This window comes from Notolabrus celidotus, chromosome 15, assembly GCF_009762535.1.
Source record: "Notolabrus celidotus isolate fNotCel1 chromosome 15, fNotCel1.pri, whole genome shotgun sequence".
NCBI lineage: Eukaryota > Metazoa > Chordata > Actinopteri > Labriformes > Labridae > Notolabrus > Notolabrus celidotus.
The window spans coordinates 6,677,759-6,702,527 of record NC_048286.1 but is presented as its reverse complement, the minus strand read 5'-3'; the positions used below and the strand labels follow the sequence as shown (position 1 = coordinate 6,702,527).

Genomic DNA, 24,769 nt, shown 5'->3' with positions numbered 1-24,769 from the left:
TACACAAATGAACTCTTGGCTCATGTTAATTAGAAACCATTCCAGGAGACCACTTCATGAAGCAGACTGAGAGAATACCAAGAGTGTGCAAAGCTGTCATGAAGGAAAAAGGGGGCTACTTTACAGAATCTAAAATATAAAACATATTCTGCTTTGTTAACACTTTTTTTTCATTAAATAATTCCATATATGTTCTTTCATAGTTTTGATGTCTTCAGTATTAATCTACAGTGTTTATAATAATTAAAATAAATGCAAACCCTTGAATGAGAAGGTGTTTCCAAACTTTTGACTGGTAGTGTATGTTTCATGGCAGTTAGTGTGGTGGGAATAATGCTAGTAGTAAGTTAAGTTGTTTGTATTTAGAGCTTAAAGGAACTATAAGTCTTCTGTTCACTTTACTTATTACCACACATTGTCCTGATCTGAACAGCCGATCATGTTAAAATTAACTCTGATAAGAGTCATTGAATTCAGACAGGAGTCTTTACCCACCAAGATTTTCAGAAAGCCCTTTTTATCTGATGTATGCTAAATGTTAGCTTTTCAGGACAATTTTAAATACTGGGCATATGCTGCTCATAAAATGCTTTTGCGAAAGTCACCCTGATGATTTACGCTCATAACTTGTTAAAGAAAATTGTCATTATCATCCGACAGTTGAAATGCTGGTTCAGGAGTTCAAACTAAATCCTGAAGTGGATCTTTCCCTGCAGTTAAACCTGTATTGTCTTAAAGAGGACAGGCAGTGTGTTACATTAAACCTATAGTGATCATCCTAAAGGTAAATGATGAATAGACCTCATGCAAACATGCTTAAGATCAGACCATACAGTGTTTTTAAGATCGTTAAAAAGTTGTGCAATGAAACTCATATTGTTTATCAGACTCTTCTTGTAGCATGGACTGTTTAAGGTAACTATGTCTGCATGTGCATTCATTACAGTGTATTATTTATAGAAGTGGAGCTGCAGTGGATCATTATGCCACTTATTTAATAGTCTTTTAATAAAACATCCACTGATGAGTGAAGTCGCCCACCTCCACTGCTTGAAAGCAACAGTGATATACATTTAAAGAGTGCGGCAGATCTTCTTATTCACTACTGTTGTCAGTTTTCTTGTGTTTGAACAACGTGATCACTTCAGCTCTACTTAAACTAGTGTTTGCATGCTCTCTATCTCTGATGAACAAATCTACTGTCTCTCTTATTTACTGTAAACCTGTGTGTGTGTGTGATCAGACATGTGACCGCATCAAGCAGTCAGCCAGCGGCACCAAGCGGAGGGTCTTTATCATTGAGACCATGGGGGGCTACTGCGGCTACCTGGCTACTGTGGGCGGTCTGGCTGCAGGCGCAGACACCGTCTACATCTACGAGGAGCCCTTTGACATCCGCGACCTGCAGGTCAGAGGCGGCAACTGAAGGGGATTGACTTTCTCTGATTTGTGTTGCATTATCATTAATTCAATCTAAAATGTAGTCATGCATGTTTGCTAACTCTACCCTCGGCTATCACGCTGTGTTGTTCACGTGAGCTCTGTGCAGTGTCCATGTCTGGATATTTCAGGAGCGGCAGGTGACCCAGATTATAGCAGTGCATAAAATGCAGTTTATTAATAACCTCTGAGCTGCATCACGCTCCATCACTGACAGATCCCATCAACTAGAGACATCTGGTCTGACATTACAGTGCTTTAAAACAATATATCTATATTAACAACCTGTTTTACCTTGATCACTCATTTATTTACTCGAATCTATCGCAGTTTCACTTCTAATTGGCAGAATAATATCAAAACTGATCAATTTATTTTAGTTTCTTTACAGAAACGACAAAAGTTTTGGACAAGATCAAAAAAATGTTAGCCAATTGTAAAAATTGAGGATTTCTTTTGACACAGGACTCACTCTTCTCCTTAAAATGTTTTGTATTAGGTTACTGATTTGAATTTGTATAGTTTTTTTTTTTTATTATTACAATTTATGAAAATTCAAAAGGTAAGAACTTGAACCAAACAATGTAAACGATCGAGCCCTGTGGTCGTGAGGGGCCAAAAACCCCTTTTTTGAAAAATGCACCTGGCATGATAATGTAAATCTAGAAAATAAGGTGTTGAAATTGCATTCTTTGATATCCAAGTATGGTATGTGGCATAGAGTATCCTGACACATAGGGTAAAGTGGCAAAATAAGATTCTAGTGCTTGCTGATTTTAGATTTTAAAATATCGTCCACAAAATACACAACAAGACTATAAAAATAACATCTGTTGGATGAAATCTCATATGAAATGGTAATTTTTGAGCATCATATTGTCAATGTCACTGCCTCATTTGTATTTAAAAAACTGCCCAACTTTGTGAGCTTCAATTTGAGCTCTAGATGACCTCTGTATCTTAAACATTACACTTCCTGTGGCCGTAAATACTTCACCTTACCCCAAGTCAGAGAGAACAGAATTATAAGTTTCCAGAATTCCAGATGGAGGTTAGCATTTTTTCACAAAAGGGGTTTTTGGCCCCTCACGACCAAACAGCCTGAATCTAGAGTGCTCATTATCATCTTGAGAAGGCCCAGGGTATAGGCTAACTGGAAATCCTAGGGGAAAAAAGGTAGCAAAAATCATCCTGAGGACTGGACTTGGCTCTCGGCCTATTGGTGACACTAGATGGGTAATAACACTAGCTATGGCGCCCTCTGCTGGTGCAAACTACACCCTGCACTCCTCTGGAGCACTGAGGCAGAGACGTCTGATTTGAGTCTGGATCGGCTGCTCGTGCAGGTTGCAGGCTGCTGCCTTCGCTCCGGTTTTAACGCCAGGCTTTGCTCTGTGATTTCAGGGCAACGTGGAGCATCTGACACAGAAGATGAAGACGTCCATCCAGAGAGGTTTAGTGCTCAGGTGAGACTTCCTTTGTTCTGTTTCTAAGTATTATATTGATGTTTTATCACCTTGCTCTCACACAGTCTTTGCTTTACTGTAGATTAAGAATTCATCAACAATTACAAAGACAAAATCTGTTAATCCTAAAATATCTCTGTCCGCTAATCTACCTCTCAGACTTCCTGTCATCTGTTGTGGTTATTTTAGTCCTCTGCACCATCATGCGGGTTAAACTGCTCCCAGCAGGACAGAGGTCTCTGAAAATAGGACAAATAGTATTCTGGAGGGTGTGTGGGTGACATTGTGTGTCTGTGCTGAGGTTTGCACCTACAAAGCTTCGTTATCACAAGACACGCTCAGGTACAGTGGTGCAATAAAAAGAGACTGATGCTCTCACTCTGAGGATGCAACTTCTCAAGGACGACTCAGTTTTACCAGGCTGCAAACTCTTGTTTTGAAAAATGAAGCCAATGTAGAAGTGTAAAAAAACTGCAGTTCCTTGAGTGGCCACTGGGGGCTGTCTCCAAAAGCAAAGGGAACCCATTAGAGCCCATATTGAAATGCCCAAAGAAACTGGTCTCTACAGTTTGTTCCTTAATCCCTGACAGCTGAACAAGGGGAGGATTTTTTAAATTAACATATTAAATTAACATATAAGCTTTTAGAAGTAAAACAGGCTTTAAATGTGAGATTGTCCTTTCTTCAAATATATAATTATTACACTTCCTAAAATATATTGCTTGTAAAAAAAAAAAAAAGTTAGCTTTAGCAGATATCCGCCTGTGTGCACACAGAAAGAACATTATCACCTCAGCCTCATTTTGAGCCAGGAGAAACCGTACACAGAGTGACGTTACTAAGACAATGTCAGTCTGTGAAAGTTACGAAGCTTGATTAAAGGGAAGTTCTGCTGTTTTAAAACCAATTTTTTTTAATATATTTGGTGTCAAAATTACAATAGATGTAAAAAATTATGACATAATCCTGCAAAGTAATCTTTGAGGAGGAATCTAAGTACAGCCTCTGAAGAGCTTCTTATTGCTGCTGACAGGCAGGGATTATTACACGTAGTGCAGATATCATTACACAAGTGAAACCTACAGTGAAAGAGTAAGATGTTTTAGTGCCTTTTTACGTTTTGATAGAGATAGGACAGTGGGTAGAGTAAGAAACAGGGAAGAGAGTGTAGGGGATGATATGCAGAAATTGCTGATTGTTATGGCACATGAAGCGCACAATTTAACCTGAGCGAAACCTGTGCCCTGTTCCAAAGAGACTAAGTTGCTTGTCGTTTAAACAGAAATTTACTTTCTGACCTACAGACAAATCTAAAGGTTAAAAAACTCTCAGAAAACAGTCATGATGATGAGTAGAAATTATCTAACACAGCTAAATATCATAAAGTCTGCATGTAAACAATGTCAAATGGGTTTGCTGAGTGCAGCTAAGGTTAGCAGAGCTAGCACCACCAGCATTCAGTATCTTCTAGGAGGTTAACGTTCACATACCTGTGCTGGTTACACATTGCTCCAGTGCAGTGCGAATACAGCAGTTTAACTGGGTAGAGGCTACATGCAACTGTATCTCCATTTTCCGGATCAAGATACAGACAAATCAGGCTGCGGTACTGGCTGTGCTACATCTTAGACACATCATATAATCAGCATTTTGGAGCCACAACAACAAAAATAAAACCATCTTGTAATTCTGGTTCAGACGTGCCAGGGTGACAATATTTAACTGCTGAGTCAATAGACAATAGAGATTAATCTGACCGGAGATTACTGCAGTAGGGTTGTGTTTTAGGAGCTCACAGTAATGACACATACAGGGAGCTTTTCTCTTCGGTCTACAATTGTTCCAAATGTGTCCTCTTTGAGAGGCTTTCTTTATTTCAGTGAAACAACCCTTTATCCAACCTGCTGTGTTTTTAACCTGTGTGCTCTAGAAATGAGAACTGCAATGAGAACTTCACCACTGACTTCGTCTACCAGCTGTACAGTGAGGAGGGACGAGGAGTGTTCGACTGTAGGAAGAACATCCTCGGACACATGCAGCAGGTTGGATACACACTAAAACACACTTCTATTGTCAAAACTGTTTTGTCTTTTTCACCTAGAATCATTTTTGATAATTGCATGTAGATTGAACAAATATTTTTGCCTTCAAAATGACAGTATTTCTTGTCCTTATTGTATTGATGTTTCTTTTTGTTCACAGGGAGGAGCTCCATCGCCATTTGATAGAAACTTTGGTACCAAAGTTGCTGCTAAAGCCATCCAGTGGATCACAAGGACACTTAAAGACTCTTACAAAGGAGGTAAAACCAAACTGAATCACCACATTTCATGAGAGCATAATGTCTTGATTTTTTAATTTTGTGTAGACACAAACACACATGGAACTGATTTGTTTTGGTTGGTGGCTGTTTTTCTATCTTACAGGTCGAGTGTTTGCTAACTCAGAGGACACCGTCTGCCTGCTGGGGATGCGTCGTAGGGCCCTCGTCTTTCAGCCTGTGTCCCAGCTCCGCGATGAGACCGACTTTGTGTAAGAAAAACTTAAAGAGTTAAACTCTTAAGCAGCATAACACATTATGTAGTTTGGTAGCAGATCCCTGTGTCAATAAAACATACAACTTAAATTGTCTGAAATTAATCTAAGAATTCTGAGATCATAGCCGAATTCTGAGATCAAAGCCGGAGTTCTGAGATCAGAGCTGGAATTCTGAGATGAAAGGTGAAATTCTGAGATCAATTTCAGAATTCTGATATCAAAGCTGTAATTCTGAAATCAAAGCCAGAATTGTGAGGTGAAAGCCTGAATTCTGAGATCAAAGTCGGAATTCTGAGATCAGAGCTGGAATTCTGAGATCAAAGCTGGAATTCTGAGATCAAAGCCGGAATTCTGAGATCAAAGCTGGAATTGTGAGATCAAAGTCGGAATTCTGAGATCAAAACAAGGATTCTGAGCTCAAAGCCAGCAGCTCCAGTTTTGTCTTAAGTTGGGGTGTGTTTAGGGTTAAGTCCACACTAAACCACAAGTTAGCACTTGTTAGTTGTTAATCTGGTTGTTTCATTGTTTGGTTTCACCATGTGGACATAATGTTCATCTTTGCTAGTAGAGCGTTCAGTCCAAACTAACCCCCCAAAAAGTGGCAGAAGTTATGTTTTCACCTAAATTGGCCAGTTAGTGAAAAGCTACTTTTGTAATGGGGGTTTGTTTAAGTGCTGACTCTCACTGTTAACTGTTGTTAGTTGGCAAACAGCAGCATATGTATGAAATATGACAGCCTCCGCCTCTTATCCCTTACATTTCCAACGTCTCCCACCTGTTCACCTCTGTTACTACCTTGGATGGCCTACCTTCTGGGGGCAGAACGACTTTGCTTGCATTTGTTGCACATTCCAGATGAGAAGAAACACATGGAGGTGTACATTTCCTGCTTTGAACTGGAAATGCATGAGAAGCTATAGACAGATAAAGCCCCATGATTGTTTTCTTGCCACCACTTAAGTCGTAAGGGAACCAAGAGGGAGGGATCTGAATTAACACCTTATCCTTACACTGTCTCCCCTCAGCCACAGGATCCCCAAGGAGCAGTGGTGGCTGAAGCTCCGTCCCCTGATGAAAATCCTGGCCAAGTATAAGACCAGCTACGACGTGTCCGACTCCGGCCAGCTGGAACACGTGACCCGTATACGCCCGAAAGAGAGCAAAACCTCCGAGACCATCTGAAGCACTGAGCTGCTGCAGGAGGAGAGCGTCACTCCAACAAGAACACAGCTTCACTTCACAGTGACAGCTACTCACACAATGACTGATCGACCGCAGATTGACAGCAGATAATTTAAAGATAGATTTAAAGGGATGGTAGGTCACTTTAAGAACAGCTACTGAAAGGTGGAGTCATGGAACTACATGGAAGGGAGTGGATAAAATGAGGGTAAATGACAGAAAAAGAGCTCTTTATGTAGTTTCAACAAGCCAGCATAGCGGATGTAGTATTTTATAGCTCTCTTATCAACATTATTACAGACCTAAACATATATAAGCACTCCTCATGATGTAATGGTTAAGTATGCAAGCTGTAGTCCTGAAATTGTAGCTTTATCCACATTTGTTTTAAGCTACCTAGCTGAGCGAACATCTGTTCTCTGTACACAGCATTTTGAGTCTAGCTGTTGTGATTTTAAATTATTTTCTACAGCACTTTGAGCCTATAATTAATATTTATCTGTCATCCCCTGAAGCTGCTTATAAAGAGAGAGTATTAGCTGGGAGGAGATCACAACACCTTTACAAACATAAACCGTCCTGATTGTAAGATGTGATCTTCAGGTTTAAAAGCCTAGCTGGCCGTGTGTGTGTGTGTCCTTCACCTGCTAAGTGTGTTTGGTGTTGCTTTTGATGTTTGTATCCACTCTGGGCTTTGTGTGTGACATCTCTATAGTGGTATTTGTGAGTAGGGTTCTGCAGTTGCTGTAGTTTGGCAGTGAAGTGGAGGATGTCTGAAACTTTTGAGCAACATTAACTTCATGTGCCGACAGTGATTGTCCTGTCAGAGTAATAAAGCATTTATTGTGTGGAAAAGTTGTCTAGTTTTTTCTTTAAATTGATGTTAACCAGGTTATTCTTTGGATTTTAGTACAAAGGGACCAAAGTTAGAGCCTGTTCATCCACATGTCATAAACTCAATGTCTTAACAACAGTTGAGTGTGGTGTTAGAATGGTAATTTGTTTTAAGGGCGGTCCGTTCCACTTATGCACTTGTTATCATTTGCGCACGCAATCATAGTAGATCACCCGCAACACGCCCAGAAATAGCACGTGCAATGTTTTAGTTTGCACACGCAATATAGCGCTCGTTATTTCAGATCTTAGTACATCAGGCCCATTGTTTTGAATCACCTGGAAGTTGAACCACATGGGAACAAACGTCTCTGTAAGCAGCAACAAAAACAAACCCTGCCTGATTGAAGTCACAGTATGTTCTGGGTAATACTTTTCAAAGTGCCATCAGCTGCATGATCGAAATGAAGAGCTCACTCAGTTTGTTTTTCAACATGATAGTATAATTCTTTATTATATACACAATGAACTGAAGAGAAAAAAATAATTGGAACAATCAAATAATGACACTAACCAGCTCCTCAGTCTTCTTCTTCGTATTGTGCGCTTCAGCTTTTTGTAACCATTAAAAAAATCGTAACAGAGTTGCGTTTGAGGTTTCAGTGTTTCAATGTGTTGCCACTGTGATGCATCACAAGTCCATTCAGGTTTTGAATTATAAAAATACCTACTGATGGGATTATTTTACAATCCATGAGGGATCTTTTTTAATCGCCTTGTTCTCTGGTCCCAAGATGGCAACGCCACATGTCCTCTGACCGATACCGAGGTAACTGCAGGGAAAAAACGGACACTAGTTTAAGACTATGTACAAAAGATGAGTACAATTTTTAAGCTTCTCTTTTTCTAAGTTACATCACGTTTTTACCTTTCAGCCACTTCCACCAGGCTTTTGTGAGTGACAGCGAAAAGTCTTTCTCTGTGACTCTGCTTCATTTCATCTGTGAGGCCGCTGAGGAAGCGACCCATTCCTGTAACACAAACACAAACACATGAAACCAGTGACCGGGTTTGAAGACGTAGAAGTCAAACAGCCTCTTTCAAAGAATAAGATAAGATAAGATAAGATAGGATTTAGATCGTCCAATCAATAGTTCAAATAGAACAAACGGTTATTTAAAAAGAAGCATTAGAAACATCCTTTTTAACAGTAAACTTAGAAAATACTGTAAAGAAAAAGCCCAGAACTAAACGTTTCATTACTGTGACTAATGAATGTAAAATTCCGCAGTTGATCAAATAATCACATCCATTTACCCGTTGAAGGCTTTAAGTACCTGCATTCAAGATTCAGACTATTACAACTTTCATTCATATTCCTGGTTTGACGTGACATCACCTTACTGAGGTGATCATGCAGTTAGTTCTCACCTTTGTCTGAAGGGGACACGGGTGAGTCTACAGCTGAGAAGACGGACAGTTTGGCTTCATCGATGTCCTGCTGGGTGAACTGTCCGGACTTTGCCCAGTCCACACCTCTACGGAACGCAGACAGGGTCTGCATTGAGTTTGGATCCCTTAGAAAAAGACAGAAAAATACAAAGTCAACACACACAATGTAAGTCTGACAATTTCTGTTTAATGTTTGATGTCCTTTTCATGTAGCAGGGCTACAAAAAAGCCCATCACAAGTTCCTAAAGTTTAGAGTGGTGTCTTCTAGCGTCTTGTTTTGCCAGACTAAAAAGTCCAAAATGCTAAACATTTCTCCTTCAGTAATAAAAGGAAAAGAAAGAAAGAAAGAATCACATTTCAGAGGCTGACAACATATTACTGGCAGTTCTTCTGGACAAATCCACTCAGATTGAACTTAATTTGATCAAACTAATTGCAGATAAAGACAAGCTTAAACTGAACTTTGTGAACTTCTCCTTCTTAAACTTTTTTCCAGACTCTTAAAGCTAGGGTTGGCAGTCTCGGAAAACCAGCATGAATTTGAATGTAGCTTTTCCTCATGACTCCGTCTAACCCCTCCCCTCCTCCCTCGGAGCTCCTCCAAAACGACGCCCCCCCGCTCACATGCACGAGCGCCGCTGATTCTCGACCATATGATCGTGACTGATTCAAAACCGGTCCTCACCAAAACATTCTCATAGTGAAAGTTAAAAACACAAACAAACATGGCTGCTGTTAGTACTTACAACTATCATGCTAGCATTATCCAGTTGTACTGGTGACACGATATCAGGAGAAAAGTTATAACACATATATAATACTGTAACAACTCTACTGTTTGTTAAACGTGTTCAGTGTAGATGTTCTTAATTCCTACAGTGTTGACGGTCAGTGAAGGCATCAGGAGAGGTGTAGAGTGTGCGAGCGGGAGAGAGGAGAGACAAGAGGAGAAGTTCTTCAGTCATTCAAACATTGATTGTTGCTTTGTTGGTTGGCGTGATCACGGCCGACAGTGACCGGTTATTAAAACTCAACGTGTTCACGAATCGGCTCGTCATCACTACAGCGTCCGGACGGACGCTACAATAAATATATATTTTCTGTAGGACTTACTGAACGTCATTAATTATTCTGCTTGTTGGTGAGAGCTTTTTAGACTCTGATCCGGACTACAGTCCTGAGCAAAGCACCTCATCAGGTCAGAGGGGACAGGCCCGAGGACGAGCGAGAGGGGCAGTAAATAGAGTCAGGGGCAGCAGAGGCAGGAGACGGGGACTCGGAGGAGTGCACGCCGGGGAAATGTACGCGCAGGAGGAGGGCAGAACGGCTGGACGGGATTTGATTGGTTTAAAATTTGGGGAGCCAAAAAACGGTGATTGGTTGGTGTTTTCCCAGGTTTACTCCGGCTGTGGATAGCAGTTTTTTTTCACTCTTTTTTAGTAACACATTATGTATTGATTACCATCAGGACATAAAGATCATTTTAACCAGTATGACAAAAAGTGTATCTAAATCTGATTACCAACCCCAGCTTTAACATAAAATACAGCCTGTAAGGGATTTTAGTTTTATAGATATATTTTATAGCGTAGATTATTCACACAAACTGATACAAAGGAAAGCACATCTACTCAAATAATGTTTGTACACTGCAGCAGACGCCTGTTTTACAACATATAGTAAGATGAAGATCTTCAGTCTGGTGTAGTTACAAACACTAATGCTAGAATATACATTTTTTCACTTTCACAGGAAATCTCTCTTGCAATGCTTTCCATAACTGTGACCTGTGTATTTTAATGAGCTCTCACCTGTATGAGTAAAAGGAGAAAAGACCACCTCCCATCCTGGCCCCGCCCCCGTACGCTCCTCCCTTCTCTCGGATCTCTCCGTGAAGGAATTTAGCCGTCATCATCCTCGCCAAGATGCACAAACTGGTAGAGAGAGAATAAAAGAGACAATACAAATGAGGTTACAAGATCCAAGACTTTGATGGAGTAAAACTTCAGAAGGAAAGTCATAAATAGAGCAACATTTAAAGAATGGACCATAAAGTGTTGGAGGAAAATTAAGTCTACGCTAAAGGGAAAACACTTTTAGTTTAATTAAAATGTAAAAAATATGAAACTGTTGATACAGAAAATAACATTTCGGTGTCAGGTTTCAATTGATCACTCTGTCACTGGTCTGTGAACAGGTGTGGTTACCTGGCATAGTCCTGGTGGGAGAACGGTACAGTGCGGATACACTCGCTGACAAAGTTAACAGGGAAAGGCAGCGGGAAGAACGTTTTCATCTGACATGGCTGGAAGTTCAGCTCCTGTAGTGTGAAATGAAACAGACCAGGTTTAAAAAAAAGATATCTTCTCATGCACAGGACCATCAGAGGAAAATTACAAATTCACAGGCAGTCTCACAAAAGGTTCAAGAGCAGCATTATTTTTTATCTATCTCTGTTTTGACCTGCCAGGGACTACGGATGAAAATGAGCCTTATAGCTAACTCTGGCATATTTACATGGATGCTACGCTGAAATGTTCATTAATATGCACTGTCCCTTTAAATAAATAAATAAATAGATATATAAATAAATAAATATCTTGCTGACTCAATTTTCAAAGACATGCCTTTTTATTTTAAAGTTTCTTTGTTTAGCTTCATGGAAAATATATATTTAAATATAAAATATTTCAAAAGCATTCTGATCTTAAACATTAATGTGAATGTTATATGTCAGGAAAACTGAGAGAACAGAAAACAAAGAACTTCAGGGTGGTTTTAAAGAACTTACAGAGATGAGTTTCCTGCTCAGACCGGAGTCCTGCAGCGGGTCGAGTGGCCTCTTTAAAGAAAGATCAGAATAAGTAAGAGTGTATTAAGACTCTTCAGGTCAGACAGGTTCATTGATCCACTTTATTTGTTGATTTCTTACCTCAATAATATTACTTCTGACAGGTTTGCGTTCCTTTCTGTTCTGAGCGACGTCCTTCATGAAACTCTCCAGCTGTGCGGCTGTGTCAGACATTTTCTGTGGAGTCGCGTTAACGGCACACCTGTGAGGAACACATTCTGATTAGACGCGAGTAAAGTATGTTTCAGGAATGTGATTGACAAAAACAAAAGGACAGGAGAATAAACAGAGCATAGAGCAGGACAGAGCAAATGCAGGATGAAGCCACCTCATGTTGTCAGGGTTGAGGAGATGCTTCTTGATCCTGGTTAGTATCCGGATGACTTGGCTGAGGTCGGACATCTCAGCGACCCTCTTCATAAACTTCACCTAATGTTCAAATAAAAAATAAAACAGCTGTCTGAGTCTGAGAAAAAACAACAGGTAATAACAGAAGAAGCTAAACAATGTTATCTCATAATGATCTCTATGACGAGATAAAGGACTGTAAGGAACTGCAAACCTGCTTCATCCCTCCAAACGTCTCCATGAGGTCTCCTGCTGGAGTCAGGTGACGGCTTGCACGGGTCAGAGCGTACATGTGACCCGAGTATGAGATCCCATTGGCTAACTCCTGGGCTGACATCATCACCAGCACTCTCAGGCGCTCCACCTCATCCAAGTGGGGACTGGAGGAGACATATACTTCATTTAATGCCATTATTTCTGAGCAGATTTTACAACAGAAAGGACTACAGAGCCTCCTTGACTTCTGGAGGATCAACAGACTCTTTTTTTAGTCTCTTTAGTTGCTGCTGAAAAAACGTTAGAGGACATACTTGTTAAATGTGTCACTCCACAGCTGAAACATGTGAGGAAGGTTTCTCTCCAGACAAGAAGAGGACAGGAGGACACCCTGAAACAGAGAACACAGATCCAATCAGAGACTCTCAAATACTGGTCGGCTCAGTATCTGCGCTTCTATTGGTTAGGGAATTTTCATGAGACTAATGCATCAAAAATACAAAAGCATATGTTTCAGTGCAAATGACAATATGTGAATGCAAATGAAAGTTTTCAGCAGAAAAGGAATTTATTATTTATCTGTCCCCAGAGTAATAACATTTTTAGAATACTAAATTTGAACCGAAACTTAAATTCTCAAATTGAAAAGTTTTATTCTATTGTAATATATTCTATTCTATTCTATCACATTCTATTCTTGTCTAATATATTCTATTCTGACACATTTTATTCCATCACATTATATTCTAGTCTTACATATTTTCTACTCTATTTTAACACATTCAATTCGATTCTATCACATTATATTCTAATCTTATATATTCCATCCATCCATCCATTATCTTGAACGCTTATCCCGTTAGGGGTCACGGGGGCTGGAGCCTATCCCAGCTGGCTACGGGCGGAAGGCAGTGTACACCCTGGACAGGTCGCCAACCTATCACAGGGCTAACACAGAGAGACAGACAACCATTCACGCACACACTCACACCTACGAGCAATTTAGAGTGATCAATCAACCTGGCGAGCATGTTTTTGGACTGTGGGAGGAAGCCAGAGTACCCGGGGAGAACCCACGAATGCATGGGGAGAACATGCAAACTCCACACAGAAAGGCACCTGCCCGGCAGGGGATTCGAACCAGGAGCCTTCTAGCTGTGAGGCAACAGCGCTACTCACTGCATCACCATGCAGCCCTGCTCTATCTTATATATTCTATTCTAACAAATTCTACTCTATTCTAACAAATTCTATTCTAAAACATTCTATTCTAATATATTGTATTATATTCTAACAGATTATATTTTATTTGATTATAAAACATTCTATTCTACAAATTGTTTTCTTTTCTGTCATAATCTATTCTAATACATTATTGTCTTACACATTATATCATATTCTACTACATTAAAATCAATTCCGTTTGATACTCATACATTCTGTTCTGTTCTATTCTTACCTTTTCTATTGTAACGCATTCTATTCTATTCCGTTCCATTCTATTTTTCTCTATTCTATTCTAAAATTTAAGCACAAGTAAATGCTATTTATGAAAAAACGCTGTTTTTCTATTTAGGGACAGTTTTGCAAAATCTGAACTTAGAGTCAAAGAGTCACGCTTTGAAGATGAAAGATTAAAAACCCTCTTGAATACAGAAAGTGAATTACCTCCATGACCTTTAACTTAATTTGAATACATGGCTGTTATGTAACCTGAGGTGTGCAAGTATTGTTCACAAATATAAAATTCCTAATAGCACATTTATTTGTACTCTGCTTTTTGTTTGAGAAAATAGAATAAGGCAGCTTAGGAAACACTAAAGCTCAAATTCAGCATTTCTCAGTGAAGCGCAGTTTGTCGAGAGCTTTCAGGACGCTACATTTGGATTTCTGAGGACTCTGGGAAAGCATCATGAGGCAGTAGAAAGTAGAAACAGCTGACTCATCATTCTACAGGTACCTTCCTGCTTTATTTCAGACACAGAGCTGGCACTGACCTGCTCGTACATGTCCAGCTGGGTGGAGTCTGGGATGACCTGGGTGGACACAGACATGCCCCCTGTCCTCAGCTCCATCTGCTGGGCCTGTTGTCTGTAATCCAGAGCTCCACAGCCCACCCTAATAAAAGAAACCTAGCTGTTATACACCGACAAAAAGGAACAGCCTATCTATCACAGTTCTTATGAAGGATCTTGTGCTGTCCTCACAAACTAACAGACAACCTTACTTGGTGATGACGCTGCAGAAGAGCGGGACGTAGAGCCTGAGGTCTTCTGGCAGCGTGTTGAGACTGCACATGGCTCTGAAGTAAACCAAGCCGTTGGTGGGCTGCTCACAGAACTGGACCGGTACGCCTCCTGCGGAGACGAAGAGAGGAAGGTTTACCACACGCTGATCACCATGCTGCAATTACTGTTAACGTGATATGACCTGACGCAGATTGGACTGTGTTGTACCTGCTGTGCTGATCTGAACAGGTGTGATGGGGATCGTGGGTTCAATGTCGGATACTTTCAGTGCAGGTAAACATGAGGCGTCCTGGGATTTGCTCTGAGCAGACAGCAGCTCCAAACCTTTCCAGGAAGAAAAACACAACAGGGAAATATCCAGATTCAATCAGACGTACCTTACATTACATTAAGGATCATTTGTGCTCTATGTCTGCAGATGGATACGGACGGAAAACATCCATCCTGACATAAAGGACTTGTGGGAATAAATTTCTTCACATGAAAAGCAAGTTTTACACATTTAAGGAACTCATCGAACATCTTTCCACTCGACACACGGCAAAGGTGTGACATGACGAAAACTACAGCTGCTTTGTCGTTACCTTTTTCATAGATGTCCTTCTTGTCACCCTCTGACAGAGCCTGGATCTTCTTCTGGAGCTTCTCCTCCTCAGCTTTGGCCTGTTTCTCTAAGTAAGTGTCATCTGGGCTCATGGACAGAGTCAGTCTGTGTGTGTTCTCCTGCAGAGGAGGATGAGTGGTTGAAAGATTTGAGAAAGGAGACAAAAGTACAAAGGTGTTGCAGACAAACACGGGATTTCTACCAGATCTGTATCTCTGTGTTCTCTCATCCGTCAACACACTGGTTGTGTTTTTGGAATGCAGCACGGAGCTGGACTGCCGGACAGCTGGAGTCATGTGACCGAGGTTTTCCCTGGAGTAATTACTGAATCAAGGATTCTCCTCCTCCTCTCCTCGTCCATGTTGTCTTTCTGATCCTCTGAAAACCTCTGACCTGTTGACTCCAGGCCTGGCTCCGCTTATCATGATGGTTTGTTGTTGTAGTTAAGTGAAATACGATCTGGTGATAACACAGAGTGTTTTATTCTGAAAATTAACCGGATGTTTTCATTTTGTTTTGGTGCCTGACTTCCTGTCCTGCTCCATCTGCTCTGTTGAGATTGATGCGTTGTGCTCCGGCATCCAGCAAAACAGAAGTCTTGTGTCTCTGATCTGGAGGGTTCTGGCGTGCCTGATCAGATACTTTACAACTTTAATCAGACAGATTAAGATTAACCCTTTTTATCTTCTGCAATCAACATGCAACCAAACGGAAGACACACATTTGAAAGTAGTCCTTGTTTCTCCTACCTTAAAGTAGTGCTTGACTTTGTCCTGGAGGAAGCAAGGGTTGTCCTTCAGAGCCTGTTTGAACTTGGTAACGCTGTCGTTGATCTGCAGCAGCTCCACCGGGTCACCATCATGGTTCCACGATGATGCAATGTACTAGAATATACACACACAAACTGTTGTGAACATAAAATGACGGAGGTTCCTGAAATAACAGATCCACATCTCACAGAAGGAAATCAGAAAATGAGAGGAGACTTTCGTAAAAACTTAACCCTGCGAGGAGAATAACCTTGGACATATATACAAACGCCACAACCTAACATCCTTATTACTGCTTACATACCACCTAAACAGATGTTTACAAACACATGCAGCGTCCTTGTGTTTGTGGACACAAAGTGAAGGTTGCAGATGAGCAGCAGTGAACTCACCGAGGCTAAAGAGAGGCCGAAGTTGGTGGACTGGTGCTTCATCTGGATTTCGATCTTATGCAGTAGAGCCTCGATTCTTTCCTCCTCAAAGCCGGACCTGTGAATGATTATGATGAGTCATTCATCCCATTCCTGCATTAGCCCTAACAAAGTGCAAACACAGGAGGATAGAAAACACTCTTCGGACGCCTCCAGCTGGTCTCCTGCACACAGCTGATTTCAATGTGGTGTGTTTACACAACCTAAACCAAGTGTTTATGTGGTGGATTCAATGTGGAAAGCAAGTGTCTACTGGGACACGCTGTTGTTACACTACTGTAAATTATCCATGATAAATCAATCTATTGTCTGATTTTCATAGAGCACTTTCAAACTAAGAGAAGACAACTGCTATGACCAAAAAACAACACAAGATATGAGATGAAAGCTTTAACACAACAAACTAAAGCCTGTCGTCAGAGTGGGTTTGTAAAATAAATGACACTGTCGTGCCAATCCATCAAATGAAGACAGAATAATCTATGAGGAGTGTGGGACTCACTCTATGATGTCGTTGATGGTTTGACTGATGATCTGCTTCACCCTCTCTGTGTCCTCTTCAGCCATTCCCTGCAGTCCAATACTGAACGACGCCTCTTTGGTGCTGCCATCGTATCTGCAAAACAGGACGTTCAACACAAACTCTCAGCACACAGATGAATGTCACACATGCATTAAAATGATCATAAACTGGATGCAATTCGCTGTTGAGATGTTATTTTATTGTGATTTCAATCAAAACAGAAGAACTTAAACGCAGCAAGTGTGTGCTCCAGCTTCTACTTTGAAGATTAATTCAGCAGATCATAAAAGCTATGCTTCTCAGTAGCTCTGTAAAATGTTATAGTAGCAAGAACATGTATTCATGATAGCAGTCAATGCATCATCTTTATCCTCTGAAATCAGTTTCAGTGTCAGGCTCAGAAATCCTAAATCTATCCCTTCGGTCTCTTATAAAATCAAACTGTAACTTATCCCATCTTAGTCTGCCAAAGGTTTGCCTTTGTTCTCTTAGAGTCTGTGTTCTCACCCCACGACTGAAGAGAAGTCGGTTCCTATCTTGGGTTCGATGAGAGCTTTGTAAAAGGGAGCGTTGGGTCCAGAGATCATGAGAGACGACAGCAGGCTGAGAGTAAATCCTTCAAACGTGTCGGTGATGCTGCACAGAAAAAAAACAGAACATTTCAGACGGTACTGAATAAAAAGACAGGCTCAAAGCTTCACTTCCACTTGTGTGAGTTCTTAAAAAAACTAAGTGAATAAGGAGGAGGATGGGGTACTTGTGGCTTCTCAATCTTTTAAGTGTCAAACATAAAGAGATGCAGTGATCTTACTCTCCCAGCAGGTAGCTCATACACAGCGTATTTTGCCGGGCTGGATCTGGAGCCAGAGCGTCAGGGCTGCAGGTCACATGATCCTCTCTCTGTGGAAACCAAAAACATGCACATGAGTGTGAAAACATGCATGCAAGTAATGATTCAAAGGCTACTTATGTCAATAATACTTTGAGCTTTAAGTCGTCAGCTGACAGACAGATATGCGTCTAATTCATGAACTTACAGGGCTGCTCCAGTGAGGCTGGGAGGGGACCTCTGTGTTTGGGTCGATGCGTTCAAACTTTGACAGAGCTTCTTCTTCAATCTGCTTCAGATGCTGCTCTAGAGGCAAATTTCCGTAAGTGAAGAACCTGAGGAACATAAAGACAGTCTCAGATGTGAAGCAGAAACCTGTCCCCTAACACTTTCTCAGCCAATGTGAAATCTACTAACCCTGCAACAGTCTGCTGGGGTAAAACTTGTATTAAAGGTCCTATATAATGGTATTATAGCTATTTCCAATACGCCCTTCTTGTCTTTTAAGCAAGGTTTTGAATTCAGTTGCAAAAACATCACAAATTCAGCCTCTGAGGAGGATCTGCAGCCTCTTGGTTCATATTTATTTATTATACATTTTTATTTATGTATTTTTTTTTAAATAAAAGCTTCATTTATTTATTTATTTTATTTTTTCATTGTGTAAGAAATGTGTTTTCAAGAAAAGGGTGACCAAGTGAAAGTAGACAGAATAACAAGTAAACAAGGCACGAATATGGAAAAACAAAACAAAAAACAGAAAAACAAAGAAGTGCTAATAATAATAACTATAATAATAATAATAATAATAAGAAGAAGAAGAATGAACAATGAAAACAAAAACAAAACAACAACAGCAAAAACAAAATGAAACAAAACAAACAAAGAAAAAACAATTGATGTTTATAGAAAAAAAGAGCAGAAATAACCTATAATAGGAATAAATAAATAAATAAAAGGAAAGTAAATAAATAGGTTATATCAATAGTTATAATGAAACAGATACGGCAGAATGATAGTTTCCTAATCATTGATTTCAAGGGGTTAATATTAAATACAAAAAATAAATAAATATATAAATAAGTAGATATTAATTTATGTATAAAAATAAATAAATAAACAAAAAGTGTGTCTTGTGAGGGTTAATGTTTGCGTGGGAAGGCTGAGGGTATGAAGGTTGGTGATATCTGCCTCTTGGTTCCTAACCCCATTATCCTTGGAGTAATCTGAGTGGGATTTTATGATAATGACGCATTGTGCTGAAAAACTTGGTGAGCGCTCCAGAAGAGCCAGCATACTAGACGATCTGACTCCAGATTAAGTTCTTCTACATATGGGACATTTAATGACATCAAATGACAGAAAGATAAGATTTTGAAAGCTACAAACTTTAAATTTAGTAACATTAAATAATAGTTTTCTGTTGTTTAGGTTTTTTTTTACCTTGTGTCTATTTACCTGGCATTGCTGGGGTGGTAATGTGTGGCGTGGAATTGTTTTAGTTGCTTCCAGGTAAGGTCAGGGATGTCCAGAGGCTCCCCTCCTGACACCACAGAGTACGTGTGGTCTGGATACAGCTTGTTCTGGAGGTGCTGGGCGTACACACGCTCGTTGTCCGACTGTAAAAATACATACAAGCAAACATGGAAGCCCACTTGTAAGTTATTGTTTCGAACTCTGCCATTGCTGACGTAGAAAAATAATCATTTTAATGTTCGACTTACAAACGCCCCCTTCATTTCATTGAACACCACTCCTTTAAACACCAAAGGGGAGTTGGGATCTGTTGGGTTTTCATTCTCCAGTCTCCAGCCCTCCTGCCTGGATAATAAAGACGAACAGAATCAAATTAGTTAACACGGATTTTATCACAGATTATTGTAGACCTGACAAAGGATGTCTGAAAATTATATGTCTGTCATTAGATGATTCAGTCGTGACTCACCAGAAATCCTGCTCTCGTAAACAAGGGAAGAAAACTGCATCCAAATAAACCGACAGAAGATTCTGGAAGTCCTTCGAGTTTTGTGTTGAGAACGGATACATGGTGTAATCACTGGCTGTTCACAAGGAGGAGAAAACACAGCCCGTGTAAAAAGCTAATAAATGCTTCAATAATTAATCACAATATTTGACAAATGAATGTAAGACTAGCTGTTATATTTTCATTTTAATGCGCTGCTTTCTCTCATCTTTAATACCTAAAACCCTACAATGAGCTCAAAGGACCTGCAAACAAGTCCCAACTGACTCTGTCCTTGTTAAAGGTAAGACAAAGGAATACAGGTTGTTATTTTAGATCCAGGAGAATGTTTTGTACCTGTGAAAGCGTTCATGAAGGTGGACAGAGACCTGTTAAGCATCTTGAAGAAAGGGTCTCTGCAGGGATACTTCTCAGACCCACACAGCACCGTGTGCTCCAGGATGTGTGGGACCCCTGTGCTGTCCATGGGGGTCGTTCTCAACTGGACGCTGAAATACAGAGACAAGCATAAGAGGCGTTCCTTCACTTTGATGTGTGAGTATTAGCTGATTGGTGTTTCAAAGTCATTATGGGATCATTTTTAACAGTTCAGTAATATTTTACAAAATGAAAAAGTACTGCTTATGTCATTTTTTAATAGAAACATTCAGTTAAACATGGACTTAGTTTCAAATTACGGGGTGTTGGATTAAGACTACAGGCTGCTCTGAACAGCTTGTTCAAAAAGTCACACGTGATTTCAGCAAGATTTGATCAAATCGTGACATCATCTATTTGTAAATTGCCTTAAAAGGGAAAATTTGTCATTTTAAAAAGAGAAATACAACTTTATAGCATGGCAACAGTGATGGAGGCCTTCAGAGTGCTGGAATCTTGAATGCTGGGGGGCTTTAAAGAGACAGTAGCTGAAGTGAAGTGTGAAGAAGGCCTCCAGAATGGTGGGTTCTAGAATGCTAGGGTGCCTTAAAGAAACAGTAGCTGAAATTAAGCGTGAAGGTAGCTTCCAGAATGCCTGGTTCTAGAATGCTGGTGGGACTTAAAGAGTCAGTAGCTGAAACGAAGCCTTTCAGACAGAGGCTGAAATGAGGGGGTTTCAAAGACGCCAATCTTAGAAGAGTAAATAATTTTTTGGGCATTAGATAATCTAAGGCTAAAACAAAGCTATCAGAGGGACAATATGAAGCTGAAATATTAGCATAATACCCCATCTTCAACATGTTTTGACCAACCTAAAAAGGTTATTGGCGTCATCTCTGGCCGCATGGAGGTACTGAGCTCCAGTTTTATCATGGGTCAACTTCACTGCTGTGAGGAACAAGTCAGGGACCGCAACGACCTGAGAGAAACAGAATTATTAATCAAAAACGACTGAGCTTTGAAGAAAGTGTTTACTACGGTTGAACAAACAAAGTCTCATATGATTAATTAAGCCTTGCATGCAGTACACAACGGTCATTAAAATCATAATGTGACTTCCTATAACAGTAATAGTTATTATGCTACAGAAAATAAGAAATGAATTGAGTTGATTGTAGCACTGAACACACCTCTCTGACGGTGAAGCCATGGATCTTCTGTCCTGTTTGGTACTGAGAGGCCCTCTCTACTGCTGAAGTGCTCTGTAGACGCCACGTATTCCGGCATCCATTGAAACTGTCAGGAAATAAAGTGAAGAGGTACATTTACAATTTACCCATCTTGCAAATCTCAGACTTTAGATTTTTAAAGCCACGGCTATCTTGAGAGCTGACTGACAAAAAGCAAGAGACTGGGTCACAGAGCAAAGACTGAAGCTTCAAGTGTTTTTCATATTAATGAAGATACATAAATAAGAGGGAGGAAAGATAAGAATTGCTGCATAAATTAGGACATGTCAGTGATTTAGTCTATGGATGGACAATGCAGGCTTAAGCATACAGGAAGTAATGATGAGTTAGGACCTTGAGATTTGTAATACACTTAAGTGCTCCATGGTAAACAGTATCCAGCAACAAATCTTTTCTTTGCAGTTTCTTGCAACTTCAACTTGTTTAGAAGTTGCTGATTATAAAGCTTAAAAGACAGTGAATTATTAATAATCCTAAGTATCTATAAGAAGATAATCACATCACCTGAGATGTAATGATTGCAGACCAGCAACATCAGAGCCGTCTGAGCTTTTCTGTAGCTGGACTGATTATAACCCGGTTGCGCTCCCGGCTGACACCTGACTGACTACACATGTTCATTTTTCTCAGTAAGAACGAGTAGACAGAAAACTGGACACTGAGAGTCTGAAGTACTTTTCTATTAGTATTATGAATACGAGTACATGTTTAACGCAAGGGAGGGGTTCCGTTGGCTGGTGGTGAGGCTTTCAGCAGTGTGACTGCCCCCTGGTGGCTGGCTGCAGTATAGGTCAAAAAATCTGTCAAACATTAAAAAATAAATACACGTCGTACGAATGTTTCTCACATCTGTATGCTGTGGTGATATGTAGTTAGTATTTGACTGTTTAGTGTCCAAGGCCTCTTATTCGTTATTTATTAGAGTTTAAAAAACTGGGTTTTACTTCCTGGTTTCCTTTGATTCACAGCCGCCGTAGAGTGAATCTTCAAAGGACACACAGCGTCTTGTGACGTTACACTGTAGGGTGGAGCTTATTACAGTGGCTTCACAGGCTCTGGCTGCACAATGGCGGCGCCCAGGAGCAGGATTTTTTGGCTACAGAACCGTACAACGGGAAGAGGCGGAGCAACGCTGGCCATTTTTACGTACAGTTTATGGTTTAACATGTTAAACATGTACTCGTATTCAATACTGTCTGTTAAATGCATTTTGTTGCTGTGAAAGACATAATTTAAGGGAAAAACAATGTATTTGGCTTTGTTTTGGACAATTAAGAATACTAAATGTTTTTTTGTTGCTGAATCAATAATTGATAGTTAACATTTCCAAAGATTGATCACGGAGAATACTTACAATGGAAATGCCTTGTAACTACTATTTTTGTTGATATTTTTACTATAATGGGTAAAATTATGACATTTTCGATTACTTAATTTTAAAAGACATCTTGGACCTTGACATCTTGTGTTGCGACCTCCCAGGGGGTCTCGACCCACACTTTGGGAACCCCTGTCTTAAGCCCATGTGGTCTGTCCATCCTTTTAATGTATGACAAGATAGAAATATATTACCACTGTGACAATCAGAGACAATTTTAAGGACCCAGAATAATTCAAACGAAAAAAAATAATATTGTGTAACATCAATGTTGAAGCTTTTACTGAGACTTTAACTGAACAAATATTTACTTTACCTAACTATAACAACCAGAATGATTAGGTTAGCTGTTTGAAACGCATTTTAGGCTTCTGAACCTGCTGATTTTATAATATTTGATGTACAACTACACACAGAAACACAACATAACTCTATGGTGTCATTTCGTTGCATCAGCTGTCATCTGTTCAACTGAAAAGGTGTATTTAGTCAACGTCAAAACGCCTTTTTTATCCATAAATGGACAATATGAAGTTCTAATCGCACACTCAATTAATATTACTATATGATGCATGGTCAATATTACTCCAAAATGCTTTGAAGCAGCAGCAACATGTCAAAGTGGACTTACTGTACCGTTAGCTAACTCACCTCACATAGCGAAGTTTCTGGAGCGCTGCCTTCGTTTGCCGAAACATGGTTCCGTCAGTCACTTAAATATCCAAAATACAACTACTCAAAGTATGTTCGGTTATAAAACAACCGATTTTAATCTAGTATTGTCAATAAGTACGTGTTGTCATTCTCAGTCAGGTCCTGCATCCCAGGTTCGTGTCCTCTCATGCCGTGTGTATTACAGGTTCACACGTTGGGTTAGTTGCGCGAATAAAAATGGCTGCCACAACTGCGCAAATCGCGGATCTGAATGTTACGTTATGGGGAGTTTAACCCATCCTTATACGTTGAAGCTCTAGAGATAGGAGCTGAGCAATTTTTGACACTCGCGAGCTGAACTTTGACATAGAAACATACTTGTTTATGATTGGACGGAGGGTGAAGAAGGCTGGATATGATTGGTCCGACGTCACATCACTAAAGGAGGTGTGGGTCGGTTTTGAAGGGCGAGGAAACTGTTATAAAAATGTAAATAAAACAAATAAAATACTTTATGGAAAATTAATATCAAAATACTATGCATACATTGTGCATATTTACAATATGTATATAATGTATTTATGTAATTTCCCTTTGTTCCGCTTCATAAAGTAATTGAATCCATCGTCCAGCAGATGTCACCGAAAGATCATGTTTAGATGTTATTATTTTCCTGAACCTTCCTCTCTATCGTCCAAAAGTGCTACAAAAAAGTTGGAAAAAGTTCCCAGTAAAACTGAGCAGATAATTTACACTATTAAAAATGGTGGCTACAGTGCCTCTTAGTTTATTTTGAAACGTTTACTGCATCACATTTACACAATACAAAAATAAATGGAAGGATTGCAACTTGCATTGCCTACTTGCCATGACATTGCAAATAAGTGGCAGGGATTATAAATGAGTTTCTATTCAAGGAATAGTTTTCATTTACAAAGTGATTTCTAAGTAGGTTAATATTGTTATTATTTGTACAATCAGTCTTTATTTTTGTTGCTACTTTTCATTTTTCAATCACTCTCTAATAAAGGTTTAGGCTGTCTATTTTTTCAAGCTGTCCAGGCCTTTTCCCTTGTATCTTAACCTCCCCTAATGAATAAAAAAATAACTATAAAAACTGTTATTAGGAGCGCCCTTAAGTTTAAGGACCCTTGGGCAGTCTTGGGGCACTGTAGACCCAATATTGCAGATTAATAATTCAGATTTGTACATAGTTTATTCAAACCAAATATGCTTTTATGAAGTGGCTGCATCGTAAAGCCAAATAAACCTTTAAAGATGTTTTTTCATTACTGTGTGTTGTGTTTCACAATCTACTGACGGTTAAAACTTAAGTTAGCAGATAAAACTTTAAATTCTGCTGTGGAGTATGTCATATAATGTCAAATAGATGCTGGGTTATGGATTTAGCA

General features: G+C 39.8%; 2 protein-coding genes across 8 annotated transcripts in view; one reads left to right on the top strand and one right to left on the bottom strand.

Moving 5' to 3' along the window:
• The window catches only part of LOC117826412 (ATP-dependent 6-phosphofructokinase, platelet type-like), a 49,014-nt gene extending 41,533 nt beyond the window's left edge, over positions 1-7,481 (top strand). For all 7 annotated transcript variants that reach the window (XM_034702440.1, XM_034702436.1, XM_034702439.1 and 4 more), the window contains 6 exons: positions 1,244-1,408; positions 2,845-2,906; positions 4,837-4,948; positions 5,109-5,208; positions 5,333-5,438; positions 6,470-7,481. In XM_034702440.1, the coding sequence (XP_034558331.1) occupies positions 1,244-1,408; positions 2,845-2,906; positions 4,837-4,948; positions 5,109-5,208; positions 5,333-5,438; positions 6,470-6,626 (702 nt within the window). In that variant the 3' untranslated portion in view covers positions 6,627-7,481. The remainder of the gene's footprint in view (positions 1-1,243; positions 1,409-2,844; positions 2,907-4,836; positions 4,949-5,108; positions 5,209-5,332; positions 5,439-6,469) is intronic.
• Positions 7,482-7,941: 460 nt separating this feature from the next.
• On the bottom strand, positions 7,942-24,267 carry pitrm1 (pitrilysin metallopeptidase 1). The gene is made up of 27 exons (XM_034702434.1): positions 23,355-24,267; positions 21,266-21,371; positions 20,948-21,054; positions 20,055-20,206; positions 19,680-19,794; positions 19,459-19,555; positions 19,193-19,353; positions 17,943-18,069; positions 17,717-17,805; positions 17,413-17,541; positions 16,885-16,998; positions 16,344-16,440; positions 15,931-16,065; positions 15,162-15,300; positions 14,785-14,901; positions 14,556-14,685; positions 14,326-14,446; positions 12,643-12,719; positions 12,327-12,492; positions 12,093-12,193; positions 11,846-11,966; positions 11,705-11,755; positions 11,121-11,233; positions 10,725-10,847; positions 8,892-9,037; positions 8,389-8,491; positions 7,942-8,293 (listed from the first exon to the last, which is right to left on the bottom strand). The coding sequence occupies exons 1-27, from the start codon at positions 23,399-23,401 to the stop codon at positions 8,200-8,202; spliced, it is 3,078 nt and encodes a 1,025-aa protein (XP_034558325.1). The 5' UTR covers positions 23,402-24,267; the 3' UTR covers positions 7,942-8,199.
• Positions 24,268-24,769: the final 502 nt, after the last annotated feature.

Bases quoted from the DNA above. Each gene is read 5' to 3' on its own strand.
- pitrm1 (XM_034702434.1), bottom strand. From the start codon at position 23,401: ATGTTTCGGCAAACGAAGGCAGCGCTCCAGAAACTTCGCTATGTGAG. The intron at 19,354-19,458 runs GTAAGTCGAACA...GTATTTTTACAG, and splicing joins ATGAAATGAAGGGGGCGTTT to TCGGACAACGAGCGTGTGTA. The intron at 9,038-10,724 runs GTGAGAGCTCAT...TCTTTTTCTAAG, and splicing joins TTCTCCTTTTACTCATACAG to GGATCCAAACTCAATGCAGA.